Source organism: Sapajus apella, unplaced genomic scaffold (genome assembly GCF_009761245.1).
Source record: "Sapajus apella isolate SASKATOON/1434 unplaced genomic scaffold, GSC_monkey_1.0 scaffold7, whole genome shotgun sequence".
In the NCBI taxonomy this organism is placed as follows: Eukaryota; Metazoa; Chordata; class Mammalia; order Primates; family Cebidae; genus Sapajus; species Sapajus apella.
Window position 1 is genome coordinate 13996684 of NW_022436947.1, and position 14579 is coordinate 14011262.

The 14579-nt window shown below is 36.2% G+C and overlaps 1 protein-coding gene across 3 annotated transcripts in view; it reads left to right on the top strand.

Annotated features, from left to right (window-relative positions):
- The window catches only part of ZNF800 (zinc finger protein 800), a 51566-nt gene extending 39316 nt beyond the window's left edge, over window positions 1-12250 (top strand). For 2 of the 3 annotated variants that reach the window (XM_032276083.1, XM_032276081.1), the window contains exon 6: window positions 8820-12250. In XM_032276083.1, coding sequence (XP_032131974.1) covers window positions 8820-9006 — 187 coding nt within the window. In that variant the 3' untranslated portion in view covers window positions 9007-12250. The remainder of the gene's footprint in view (window positions 1-8819) is intronic. The other variant, XM_032276082.1, reaches the window with a different exon arrangement.
- The last annotated feature ends 2329 nt before the right edge of the window (window positions 12251-14579 follow it).

Below are 14579 nucleotides of genomic sequence, written 5' to 3' on the forward strand. Positions count from 1 at the left end.
GAAGCCAGTAATAGAAATGACAGACCTGAATTAGAAGAGGATAGCTATAATAAAACAACTTTTTGTTATTCTCTTATGATCTATAGTTAAAAAACCCACACATTTTTAAAGTTTTTTTGTTTTAATGCTTTGCAAATGGTTTCTTTATTTATCCTTTAAATTAATCAATAATGGGTATTAGCATTAAATGCTAATATCCACATCAAATAACACAAGGCACACTTCTGTAACACACAATTATATTAACCATAAACTTTAAATACCTGTTTCGAGTCTCTTTTTAAATAAATTTGTTTAAACATCATTTTTTGTTTTCCTGGCAAGCCTCTATATTCTCATTCATACCCCAGCAAATCACTAAGAGATTATTGATGAAGATATGTGTATTTGGGTGTTTAAAGGATTGTAAAGTAGAATAGAATTTTAGAATATATGCTTTCTGCATTGAGGACTTCATTTGCTTTATAGCCTTCTTTATATTTGTTTATATTCTTTCTTACCCTATGCCAACATTTAAGAAATACATTTTTGGAAATTTCTTACAAGGTTTATCAGTATGCTACCAATAACCACACACACACACACACACACACACACACACACACACACACACACACACACACACACACACACACACACACCTTTTTATAAATCACCAGATCACTGACAGAGGGTTTTTTGGTTTATTTTGTTTAGACATTTTTCATTTAGTAAAACCCACAGCACTGAATTTCATCACCCAGGCCCAATTCACAAACTCAATCAATGGCAAAGTAAAACTGGCACCTCTTGATTTCTTGGTTTGTGTTTTTTGGGTGGAGCTGATTCCTGACTATGAAAGTTGTGTTAGGAAATAATATTAGGCACCTGCAAGAAAATACTGGAAGATGATTGCTAAACATCCTGTGTGTGATTTTCTCATACCTCACGGCCCGGCCTATTAAAAAGCTGGATTTAGATGTGTGTTGATCTTGCCTAGTCAGCCAGTTTTGATGTATTACTAGCATGTCACATTCCTATGTAGTATTCTTTACAGAAAATTTGGCAACCCAACATTTGAAAAATAATTTTTAATATTTTTAGCCAAGTTACTATTTAGAATCAAACTCGTTCTAAAACTAAATTCATCATCCTCTTATCTACGATTACTGCTCCCATCCTACTAGAACTGACTCTCCTTGCTTGACTTCTTCATTTTATCCAGGCTACTTATCCGTTTTAATCTTTGCTTATTACACAGACTTCAAAGTCCTGTTTCTTCAATGAATCTGTTCTTGATAGTTCCAAGTCATGGAGACCTCTTCTGATAAATTCACATTTCCTTACCATTTATTTTTCACTTTCATCCTTTATGTTATTATTGCATTATTAATTACATTGCCCCGCATGATTAGACCCTAAGCCCTTTGAAACCCAAGGCTTGCAGTTTTACCCTGCAGCATATAGGATTATGAAATAATGGGTCACCAGGCCTGTCCACATTCTCCTTGTCCTATAAGTTCTCAATAAGTTTTGATTTCTTTTTTATAGTGCCTTCTTCATGTCCTACTTGTCCTGGTTAAGCTTTCTATTGCTCTACTCTTGGTTACCTCTGGTTATTTTAGTATCTTCTGTTTATAAAGATTATGGATGATTTTTAGAAAATTCTTTTGGAGACAGGGGTGATTTTTCAGCTTTTTCCTATCTCAGGTTGAATTCTGAAACTCTACCACAAAAATTCTACCTCTTTATATTTACATTGAATATTTATTCAATAATTGAAATGTTTTGAGAGTGTGTATCTCAGAAGCAATAGTTTGGATATGTTAAAAAGGTGGGTTAACCACACTTTTGATACAGAGTAAAAAGAAAGAAGAGTAAGTCATTGCATATTAAGGCTTATAGTTACTTTATTTAACACCTGTCATTTTGTATATACCTTTGATTGAGCCATAATTTTGTTGAGTTGTACATGGAGAATCTAGAGATTTCGTATTTTAAAATGGAAAAAATTGAGGTAAGTGATTGCACAAGGTCAAATGTGTAGCCAATGAAGAAGGCAGGGATAGAAGCCAGCTATCTCTTAAAGATTATTTTAATATGTAATAACATGTTTTTAAAAAGTACAAAAAGGTATACTGTGAAAGGTAAGTTTTTTCCCTACCCGATCTCTCAGTTCTTCCATTACCTTCCCCAGAGGCAAGAAGTTACCAGTTTCTGGGGGTTTTAAGAGCTATTTCATGTATGTACAACCATAGAAGTGTATACATTCTCCTTCACACATATGGTAGCATATTATACATACTTTTCTGCACCTTGTCTTTTTTTACTTAACAATATGTCTGAAAATTGTAGAGCCTGGGATTTTTTTGTTCCTTGGTCCACGAGCCTTCCATCTTGCTACACTGCCTATTATTTAGACAACTGTTTTTTGTTAATATGAATGGACAGAGTATTAAATTATTTCTAGTATATGTGTTGAGTACCGCACATGCAACATGATGTAGTATTTCACATTTCTTTCAGGAAGAGAGGGTCACTGATTAATTTTGTCATAAATAATGTTGAAAGTTAAAAAATAAGGGAAATTTACAAATAGCTGTTATTGCTGTTTACTAAAAATAGCTAATTGTATATTTACTTTTCTATTCGAGAAAGAATTGGCAGATGAAGTTTCCAGGGAAATCATTTACCTTCAGACTTGGGTAAAAATTGGTACAGTATGTACAAACAGTTTATCTCAAGACTAGTGAGAAGCAGTGATGTTATAAGTATCAAACCACAGATGTTTGTTTCATGTTCTAAATTTTAAAATCTCCAACCTCAAATGCATATCACAGAAATAGTTTTTCATTTGTTTCTCAAAACAGTTTGTAACTATATCTTTTTATCTTGATATGACTCATGATCATCTATATAAAGATACACCATTAATTTTGATCATTCTGGGGTTTTTTTGGCCAACTTATCTATCAGTGCAATTATTGCCTTAATTTTCAGAGAAAAATAGAGGCTGTCAGAACTATTTTATTTTAGATCTTGTGGACTAAATTGTATCACAAAAGACAAATCCGTTAAAAAATGTGTCCCATGCCAAGTGTCCGTGATAATATTCATAGAGGTTGAGTACTTATATTTGAACTTTATGTTAGATAATTAGTAATTCTGCTTTCTTCCTAAAGATGGCAGGCCTTCTCAATGTATTATTTACTGTGTAATTCTGTTTGAAAATAGTATTAACTATTTTCCAACTGTTGTTGATTGGAAAAAAAAAGTTAATCAGACTAAAAATATATTTCCATAACACCATCATCATAGTTAAAAATCAGTAGTTGAACAAGTAAGATCGTATTCTTGAGATTCATAGCTTTAGTGCAGCTTTTATATGTGTTATCCTCAACCCTGAATACAGGGTCCTAATTGCATTCTGACTTTGGAATTCTTGATGTGAGATAATGAACTAAAAGTCTTGTCAAGAATTGTGATGAGTCATATTAGGATCCTGCTATATTTATTAATTTTCTCTCCTGTGGAAATGATGTCAGGAAACAAAAACTGGCCAACAAAAGATCCCAAAAAGAACAACACCCCTAAGTAATGATATATTGCATGTATTTGTGGACACCTGAAATGTTTTTACATTTATTCTTTGGTAAAAGTTTATATGTCCAAGTTCTTGAACTTTTTCTTTTTGCTTAGGTGACTGATTCTTTTAATAAGCAAAATAAGTACTTATTGGTCCCATTGGGGAAAAAAAGAAACACCTTTGGTCTTCTCTGCTGTAACAACTAAGCTCACAAGGTAGTGCTCTAGATCATGGAAAAACACTATATTTTGTTCCTCCTTGTCCCATCATTTCCATTTCTAATTGAAATGGTTATTTCTTTTGTGTGTGTGTGTGTGTGTGTGTGTGTGTGTAATCACATGGGATTTTGCTGTTTAAAGAAGGTGAACAGCAAGACAGAGGGCAGGCTGGCCTCTCTGTCAGGCCTCATAGGTAACTTCGACGTGGCCACTGTTTTCTAAGGCTGACCCTGATTATTGGTTCATCCAGTGAGGCAACTAGGTACTAGAACCCTGCACCACTTTAACCAGCCTCATAGATAGTAGCATATAAATACCACAATTCAGTTCTTTAATTTGTGATGGGAAGTATCAGGCCCAGTGGTTTCTCATGTTTGTGGTTCAGTACATTTTCTCCCAGTTGGCAAATCTACATAGAAAGATAAATTATAATCAGAAGGTTGCTTGATGAGCATTGAATCAGCTCTCAGCAACCAGTGTCAGCAAGCTTTTGTACTGTGACACACTCATCTTCCCCGTAGGAATGCAACTGCCACTCAGACCAGATATTGTTCAATATTCAGAGCATCCTTTCTACTAGACCAGGCCACAGATGTACAGCCACCTTTTACTTTCTTCATTTCTTACAGAGGTGTTATAGACTTCCTCCTTTAATACATTTTTTTCAATTATAATTTCTTACAGTTGAGCTAATTAATGTATGTAAAACACTTAGCCCAATTCCTGGCATATAGTAAGTACATGATAACTATTATTATGAATAAGCATAACTGGTTTTGAGTCCAAGTCACCCTGTTACTTGCAATATCAAAGACAGTCTTTTGGGCCATTTTAATAGATGAGTGTGATCCATCTTTTACATTTTGAGTTATTTTCATCCTTTAAATCTTTTCATTTAATTCTTCAGTTTCATTTCATTTAACCTTAACATTGACTCCATAAGCTAATTAGGACAGTGCCTTTGACTCTGTGTGATTTTGCTATTGTTTTAACTTTGAGATTTTTATTCTTTTAAATTTCAGTTTCTCGCTCTGAAATATCCCGTTCTCCATATTTCCCCCATGTGTAATGTGAATCTGTTGGAAGAGATGAAGTTACTGCTCAGTTCCAGAATACATTTGATTTTATATCTTATTTGAGTATATGATGACAGTTGCAGCCCTTTCCATGTAACTGTGCTTGGTTTCATTTTAAGCTCTGTTTAAATTCTTTCTCATAGAGTGTAAAGTTGTTTTGAAAATGGTAGCAGCATCTGAATCCTTAGAAGGATGGCTATGGCACTGGGAGGTTGTGATTGAAAATCCATGGGTAAAGGTAGGATTTCAGCAGTCAGCAATGACCCTACAACCCTGACAGATTCACAACTGACAAAACATTTTGTGTGAAAATGAGTACAGAAAAGAATGATTCAGATGAGTCAGTTGGTTACCCCAGAAAAAATATTCATTGTCAGTCTTCTGCTCTCCCATCCATCTGGGAGGTGAATTACTCTTTTAAGAGTGGCAAAGAAGATTCAGGAAAACTGGAGAAATTGCCACAGCTCTTTCTGGTGCTTATAAAAATACATATTATGGTGGATTTTTGAAGGTGGTGGACTCAGAATCACATTTTGAGAACTGGGGTCAAAGGTAGGAACCATTGTCGGAATTCAGAAGAGAGAGAGATCATTCCAGGCTGCAGTACTCAGGGAAAGCTTAATGAAAGAGATTGGCTTTGGTCTGGATCTTGAGAGATGGACAGAATTTGAATAGATGAGAGGAGGGAGAAAACATTTTTCAATGGGTGAAATGCCAAGAACAGAACTACAGAGGCTGGAAACAGCAGTGTAAGGAAATGCAGAATCAAATAGTTTGACTCAAGGGTTCTTAAATGGGGCCCATGAAAGAAAATTGAGGTCTTCTGTCAGATGACACCACTCACTTCAGACTTGGAAGAAATGGGCAGTTATGCATATTTCTCTTCAGCATGCAACTGGATGAAACTGTTGATGCCTCTCAATGCATCCAGCTTCAAATTTTCATGTGCTTGCTGATGTCATCAAAGGAGAACTCCATTTTAGCACACCTTTTGGAAGCTGGAAAGACTGTTACATCTTCAAAATAATCTTAAGTAGAAGAAGAAAAATTGCTCTCTGAGGGGCAGCTGGTGCACCTGTGATGTCAGGAACACAGCATGGTTTTCCTGCTTGATGAGGAAAGGATTGCTGCACGTCATTGTGCCTCGTTACTTTCCATATCAGCAGCTGTCGCCACCTTTCCAAAAGGTGTTGCCAAGAAATAGGAACAGGGTGTGATGTTTTTCTCTAACCAGACAGAAATCTGCTGAGTTTCCAGAAGTCTTAATTGAACTTGAAGGCAGAGGAAATAATGTGACTTGAGTCTAACTTGAAAGTCTTGGAGGAATTTGGTGTTCCAGTATGCAGGCCACCTTAACCTGGCAAATTCCATTCTATGCAATTTTGCTTTGGTTCTATTAAATATGTACCTTTGCTAGTCAAGGATTTCAGCACTTGTTGCCATAGGGAAAAAGTTGTAATGGATTATCAAAGATGAAGTATATGTTGCCATATCAAAAGCCAAAGCACAATTTCAACTCATTTAAACTAAATCTCATTGAGATGTACTAGTGAAGTCAGAATTTTCTAAAATTTTTTTCCCCCACGAAACAGCCATTTTTCTTTCAAAAGAGAAAGAAGGCATAATCCTTTATAAATATGGCTTATGTTCAGGAAATCAGTTTCTGGTGCAGTGAAACAAAGTATATGGTGTATGCATTTCTGTGCATGTTTCTGGAGGAGGAAGTCCATATCTTTAGTCAGAACCTCATAACCAGTCTTTGACTTCCCTGAACGGCTAAGAACTATTGATTTAACTATTGTGGAGACAGTGGGTTGCTCTGGATAAATCTGAGCAAAGAAATGACAGGAAATCAGCTCATCTGAAGACTATGGGATGTGAAGCTTTGGCAGGACAGTGGTGAGTGATTTAGGGATGCAGGTTAACCCCCACATCTGAGTAATCTGAAGGTAATTTTCTAGATAGAGCTTCTCAAAGGTAGGAACATTATTTTTTTTTTTTTTGGAACATTATTTTTTTGTTCTTACTGTCTGAGGACAGTGCAGGAGATATAATAGGCACTCCAAAAATGTCAAGTTAAATTGAAATCACTGTATAGTTAGTGAAAGCTGGACTGTAGCACCAATAATAAATGCTCTTCTGTCTTATCTGTATTTAACACTGGTTACAACATTTGGTGAATAATAAGATTTTTGAGAGAAAATGTTTTATAAAACGCTCCTACGACCTTCATTTTATTCAGCAGCAGTTGGTTAACAAAAACTTTTGGACTTAAGGGGATTTGTTCTCTTTGGACATTTTATTTTTTTCTGATTATTTATTTATTTATTTATTTTAACCAAAAGCATGCTTCCAGACACAATAATTGTATCCAGTACCTTCAGGGTGAAGGAAACTTACAGGATGGTGTGAATACTTATGTCATCACATGTTGCTTTTAAGCAACAAAGCAACATTCCAATAAACATCTAATCTTGGATTTGCTCATCATTAAATAAAATCAGCCTGGCAACTCTGAGCTCACTTTAGCTTAAAATATATTTGAAACTTATAATGGATCTTCTATAGATCTAATAACAAAGCCCTGGAACCCCTCTCCTGTGTTAAATTAATATAATTTTATTATCACTTTTATGCACATTCCTGGAACAAGGTTTAGCAAAACCAAGACTCCATAGGTATTAACTTAAAATTTTAAATTAATTTATGATTGGGAGACCAGGATGTTAAGCTTAGATTCTAGTTCATTGTCATATTTTAGTTTTGATCCCACTGAATTATTTCAAACTAAAGAGAAATTCATTGAATTACTGTAAAACATTAGTATTACCTAAAACATTTGTCCCACATTTTTCTGTTTTTAGCAAACTTTGTGTTCCCAAGTCAGTGGAAATTACAAATCAAATTACATTTTTCATTTCTCAAAAGCCCAGAATTTTTTTTCTGAAATGGAAATTCTTACTATAGTTAAATAAAGTATAGCATCACAAAAGACAGTGGCTTTGATTAACTGCAAAATGTTTAAGTAATAAACTCTTCTGTAATAGTGTAATTTACACATAACTTTTGAGGAAGATAAACTACTTCGAGAACTACCTATTCATTTAAAAAAACTTTGATGTCCACCACTTTGCTACCCAATAGAAAATAAATACTTTCATGAATTTGAATTGAGATAAATGTACAATGGGTACATAAAAATGGAGTAAAATTCCTTGTAGTATATATTTTTTACTATAAAACATGCTTATAGTGTGAAATTTGGGAAACATAAGTTAAAAAAGGGTTACCTACAGCTTTATCAGCTGGAGATAACTGCTTAACGTTTTGGTGTGTTTCTCCCCATTCTTACAACAGTGATGTGTCATTTGTACACACATGTACACGTAAGTATACACTCGCATATGGTACAAATGGAGATGAAACTGATTTTTTTCATTGAATATATCAATTCTTTTCCATATCATTAGATATCATTTTACAGCATTATTTTAATAGCAGTTTAGTATTCGCTATAAGAAAAAGACTATAATCAATACCTTATTGTTGGGTATAGGACATTTCCATTCTTTTTGCCCTTTTTTCTTGCATTTTTTTTTCTATTATAGATACTGAACTGAACACCCTGTATGAAAAATTTGTACGTATTCATAATTATTCTTTAAGGGAAAATTCTCAAGCCAGACTTTCTGGGTCAAACAGTATTCAGCCATTTAAGGGTTTTGATACATTTTCCTAAATTGCCAGCCAGTTGTTGCATGAGACCTGAATTGGATCTGTTTTCCTCTGACCACTGCAGTTTTCTCTCGTGGCACCCTGCTGGGCGAAAGTGGCACCGCACTGCCCGTGGGTCTGCAGCTCTTGCGGGGCTGAGAGGCGTCGGCGCGCTTTCCCTGGTTTCTAACCCGCGTGTCTTTGTCTTTCCTTCCTGGGGACCGCTGCCACCCGTGCGGGCCGAAGCCTCGCGAAGCCGTCGCCCCGCAGCGCCGCCGCCCTGCGCCCGGCCGCCCCCGGGAGCCGCTGCCCGCCCGCGGGCGCCGTCACCACGCGTCAGGCTGCAGCCAGCTGCCGCGCCAAGCTCCGCGGTGGCGCCGCCCGGGAGCGCCAGCTCGCATCTCGGGGCCTGGGTAAGCCCGCAGCCCCGTGAGCAGCGCCGCTGCCTGGCCGCCGGCGGAACCTCGCCCTCCCTTCGCACCACGGTACCTCAGGCGCCTCGCCGCGGCCGTCTCCACGGGCAGTCCTGTCATCCGCAGACTCCTGAGTCCTCTGCCTCACCTCAAACCCCTCTCATCGGCCCTGGTTTGAGCCAGGACTCTCCCGCGAAGCCCTCTAGAGGACCACGTGCCTTAGGGACGGGTTGGGGCGGCCTCCGTACGAGTCGTGACTGCTCCAGGGCAGTATGTCCTCTGCCTGCCAAAATCCCGGCTTCTTTGAGAATCTTGTCACTGGACAATACCATCTTTTTTTTTTTTTTTTTTTTCCAGCTTGTAATTTATAGATTTCCTATTCATAGTGAGTTTTGTCATAATTAGTTCTTCAAAGACTAGCTCCTACTTGAACCTTCACCTCAAATCCTGGCATCGACAAGCTAGTTCCCCAGCCCCCGAGACCCCCCACCACCACTACCACAACCACAACCCCAAATATTGCCATCTGCTAGAAGATTGTTTTAATAATTGTCCATATCCTCAGTGAGTGTGGGGTGCTTAACTGTGGTTGACCTTGAACTCCAACATCTAGTCCCCACCTTCCTATAACTTCATCTCCAGTGATCATTTCTCCCCTTCAGACTCAGTCCTTGCTCCTACAGTTCTAGACCTTGTCATCGTTAGAATCCGCATCCTCTCTGCAGTCTTGTCTGTGATGATCATTACCTCTCAGATCTCCTGCTCCAGGGAGTGGAGGTGATGACAGGTCCCCCTGCCTTCCCAAGGCATTTACTGCTGGGTTTGCACTGAGGCCATGCTTTTCCAGCACGACTCCCAGTCAGTGATCGGGCACAGCATGGGGTGTGGAGGTGGCACGTTCATGGAAGATGCAGGACTCCTCTGATGAGCAAGTTTGGCTTGGGAACACCTGAGCGCCCTGGTTGAAACTTTCTGAGAACTGTGCTGCATGCACTCTGAGGCTCTTGGGCCCAGTTCCCCTCTCCTTTCACAGATGTCAGACCCGTATTATAATATGAAGTTTCTCTTGCCCTTTCCTGCTTCCTCCCCTTTATCCTTCACAGGAGCTCCCTCAATAAAACTCTTGCACACTGAACCCTGTCTTGGTGTCTGCTTCTAAAAGGACCTGAACTAGCACATCATCAGACATTCCATGCTCCAATCATTATCTTCCTATCCTAGGTTTGTTGCTCACTGGCAGCTAATTCGTTTGCTTCCTTTTTTCCACTATTTATCAGCCCCTGTCTTGCATTCTCATCCTTGCTTAGCCTAGATTCTCTGGTCCATTATCATCATCATTCTCCTTGAAATACAATGTTTTCAGCACTCTTGAACCTCAATTTCTATTTATTTTCCTGACAAAATCTCAATTATGGATAAATCTTACCATCTGCCTTCCATGGGCCTTTCTGGGACAACTGAACATTTTGTTTGAGAAAACCACACAATTCAACCAACTAATTTTTGCTTTCAATCCATTAACTCAGACCTCAAGTTGGTGCTGTTGTTCCTACCTTATCTCAGTTCCTCACATCTGAAACTATTGTTCATACCTTTTCATCTCCTCAAAATGTTCTGATCTTTTCCTCCCCATTTGCTTCACATTTCGCTAAGAAAACAGAATTTACTACATACAGACTTCCTCATCTTGTCACCACAAAACCCTCCAACCCAGCTACCTTGGTAACCTTCCTTTCTGTGATAGGGAACTTCACAGGCAAGTCCCTCCTTTCATGCCCCAAATCCCGGCCCCTTTGCCTTTTCAAGGACTTCCTCCTTAGGTTTTCCCTTTTCTCTCTTCTGCATCCTCAATCCTGCCTCCTCTCAATGGATTATTCCCTGTACGTGTGCTCCAGTGTATTTCATTTTAACCACACCTTTCCTCGTTCACATCTTCTCCATCTGTGAGCCATTTCTCAGCTCCCCTTTAGAACTAAACTTTTTAATGGAGTTGTCTATTCTTTCCTATGGGAATACGGTGACACCAGTCCTACCTGGTCTCTCTGCCACCATTCTTAACCACTCCAATACATTTTTGATAGAGTGGCAGCAATAGCCTTTCTCACAAATCGAATTAAGCAAATTGTTGCTTTTAGGGTAAAATCTAAACCCCTTACCATGGCTCACATAAACTTGCACAATCTGACCCTTACCTACCCTTCTACCCCAGTCTATGCTCCTCTCTTTATTGCCCACTTGAATGCAGCCACACTAATTCCTCCAATATGCCAAAATATTTTCTGCACCTCAGGGGCCTAGGAAATGATGTTCTGTCTATTTAAGCTGCTTTTCACAGCAATCCTCTCTCCCATCACAACCCTATCCTTTAGATAACTGATGAAATATAACATTGAGAAAGACCTGCACGGAGCACTCTATTGAAAGTAGACCCTACCTTCCTCTCTTCCCGTTTGCTGTATCAGTCCTCTGTTTTCTTCATCACTCTAATCCTGTATCTCAACTTGTAATGTTATTTACTTGTTTATTTACCTTTTGGGGAGGTCTATTTCCCATACTAGAAAGTATAAAGGAAGAGACCATGTTTGGTTGTCTAGATTCTTCAACATTGTATTCTCCACCTGTAGCACAATATTTGACACATATTAGCTGCACAATAAATATCTGTTGAAGGGATGAATGAGCGTATTTGGTATTTTTTCTGTTGAGGGTTCACTTTTTATTGATTTGTAAGAACTCTTTATATATTAAAACCACTAACCATTTGTTTGTTCTGTATGCTGCAGACATTTTGTCCTTTGTCAGATATCTATCAATTTAATCCATGATGTCTTTGATAAACAGAAATATTGCAGTTTTCATTTAGATAAATCTGTCTTTCATGATTTCTGCTTTTGATGATATGTTTAAAAAGGTCTTCTCTTTCCCAATGTTACATAAATATCTGTCTTTTTATTTTAATTTTTTAGATTTGAATTTTTACTCCAAATGGAATTTATTTTTGATATAGGTGTGATTAAGGGTCTAAATATTTATTTAGTTGTTACATCATCATTTATTGAAAACTTCCTTTTCTACTGTTTTAAAAATTCCACATTTATCAAATATTAAATTCTTACACACACTTGCAGTGGTTTCTGAATTTATTGTTTGTTTAATTTTTTTGTATCCTTTGTTCCTGAACCATGCTGTTTTAGTTATTGCCATTTTATCATTTGCTTTACTGTGTATTTAGCATCTTAATTAATGGGATAAATGGTACTTTTTTTTTTCAAAATATTTTTGGGTATATTTGTGCATGTATCCTCCCAGGTAAGCTTTAGTTATGTTTTGATTATGTTCCAAAAGAAATTCTATTGCAATTTTGTTTAAGATTGCTTTAACAGTATAGACTAATTTGGGGAGAATTGCCAACTTTGTAATATTAAATTTCTCGTTTAGGAACTTGTCATGTGTCAAGGTTACTGAAGACAATTCCCAAATGTTCTTTAGTAATTTTGTATGTCTTGCATATTTTTATTAATTGTATTATTAGCCATTTCATTTATTTTATTGCATTTGAATGGGATCATTTTTCCATTATTTTTTAATAACTGATTGCTCCTTCTGGGGTCAAGCTATTGATTTTTGTATTTGGTAGCTTTTCTGAAACCCTTCATTAATACTCCTAGTTGATTCTCTTTTAAGTAGTCAGTCATTTTAAGTATAATTAATGATGATTTTTCTCTCTTTCTTTGTAGTACTTATATCTTATGTGTTAAATAAGTGATGGTGATAACTTTGCCCTTATTCCTGAATTGTTAGGTATGCCATTAAATTTTACCAACTTTTAAATGTTAGCTCTTAGACTGAAATACAGATCTTTATCAGGTTAAGGATGTGGTTTGCTGGTTCAAATATGCTGAGCATTTTATTGGAAGCTGTTCAGTTATATTAACCATACTCTAGGCAACTAGAAATGATCATGTGGTTTTAGTCCTCTGGCCTATTATCACAATAAATAATGTTAATAGCTTCTCAATATTGGATTATTTCTGCATGAGATGTATCCTGTTTCATCATGGTGGTTCCCCTCCTTTTTTTGTATAACAATATTGAACTTAATTTCTTACATTTTATTTGGATTATTGCATTTACATTTATGAATAAGATTGGGTTGTAGTTTTACATTTTTGAATTCTACCTTTATCAACTTCAAAAAAATGAATTTTCCATCTCGTTATATGCTCTAGATTGGCACATAGTATATGAATTGGCTATTCTTTGGGGTCTGGAGAAACTCACCCATAACACTGTTCAGACCTCGATCTCCTTAAGGGAGTTTGAGTAGAAGACAATTCTCTGAAAACTTAAAAAAATTTTTCTATGGTTTTAACTATCACTTCTTGAGTATCAATTTAAAGAATCTTATTTTTAAAGAAAATCATGCATTTTCATAGAATTTTAAAATTTGTTGCCTATATATAATTATAATTAAAAATATTTTTCTCTGTATCTCTGGTTATGGCTTCTTTCTAATTTCTAGTCTTTTTGTTACTTTTTTCCTTTCTTTTATTAGACTTACCAGTCTTTTTAAGGAACCAACACTTTAACACTTGAGTATTTCATCAATTCTGTTTTTTCTATTTGATATAATATTAATATAACTTTTCATCTTTAATTCATTCCTTATTTCTTATAAGTTTATTTTGTTGTTTTATAAATGTTTTGTACTAACTGATGACTTAGTTCATTTATTTTTATTTTTTCTTATTTAATAATAGGACACGTAAGACTATAACTTTACCTCTGGGCACAGCTTTGACTGCATCTCAAAAGTTTTGGTATGTAGTCTCTTAATTGTTGCTATTTAATAATAATGGATTATAATTGCTGCTTTTATTTTATTTTTGATGTATTATTTAGGATAGTTTTGTGATGTTTTTGTTATTGTTAATCCTTTCTTTTTAAAAAAGAATAAACTTATTAATGTTTATGTTGCCACTTTAATAAAGAGCTGATTTTGTTTGGAAAAAGTGAAATTATCTGCGAAGTAGTCTCATCTGAAGCTGTATACAAGCACCGTGGAGAGTTCCTTGTTACAAGATTCTACCAATAGCACCAGCTAGTGGCAGCTGTAATAATCACTGACAGCAGGGACTTGGTACACCACTAATGCCAACAATTTACAGGAATTCTGATTTTGTAAAGTCCTACTTACCCATATAAAAGTCAAGAGAGAATTTTAAAAATGTTTATTGCACCAGAAATCCTCAAGTATAATAAAATTTAAAAGATCAAATGATAATTAGAGCAACTCATCAAAGTTTATGAAATTAGGAAGGATTTGAATATTGTGAACATAGACTTTGTCTCAAAATTTTGGCATTAGAACAATTTTTCTTTTAGACTTGGCAAAAGTAGTTTGAAAGATATTTGTTTTTTATAATTACAGATGTAATTTATGTACATAAATAAAATAAAAATCCCCTGTAACTTCATTACCCACAGAAAATCATTGCTAAAATTCCATTGTATTTCCTTCTAAGATTGTTCCTGTAAATCTTTCTCTTTCTTTTGTTGAATTGGGATCATGCTCTTTTCGCTTATTTTTTCA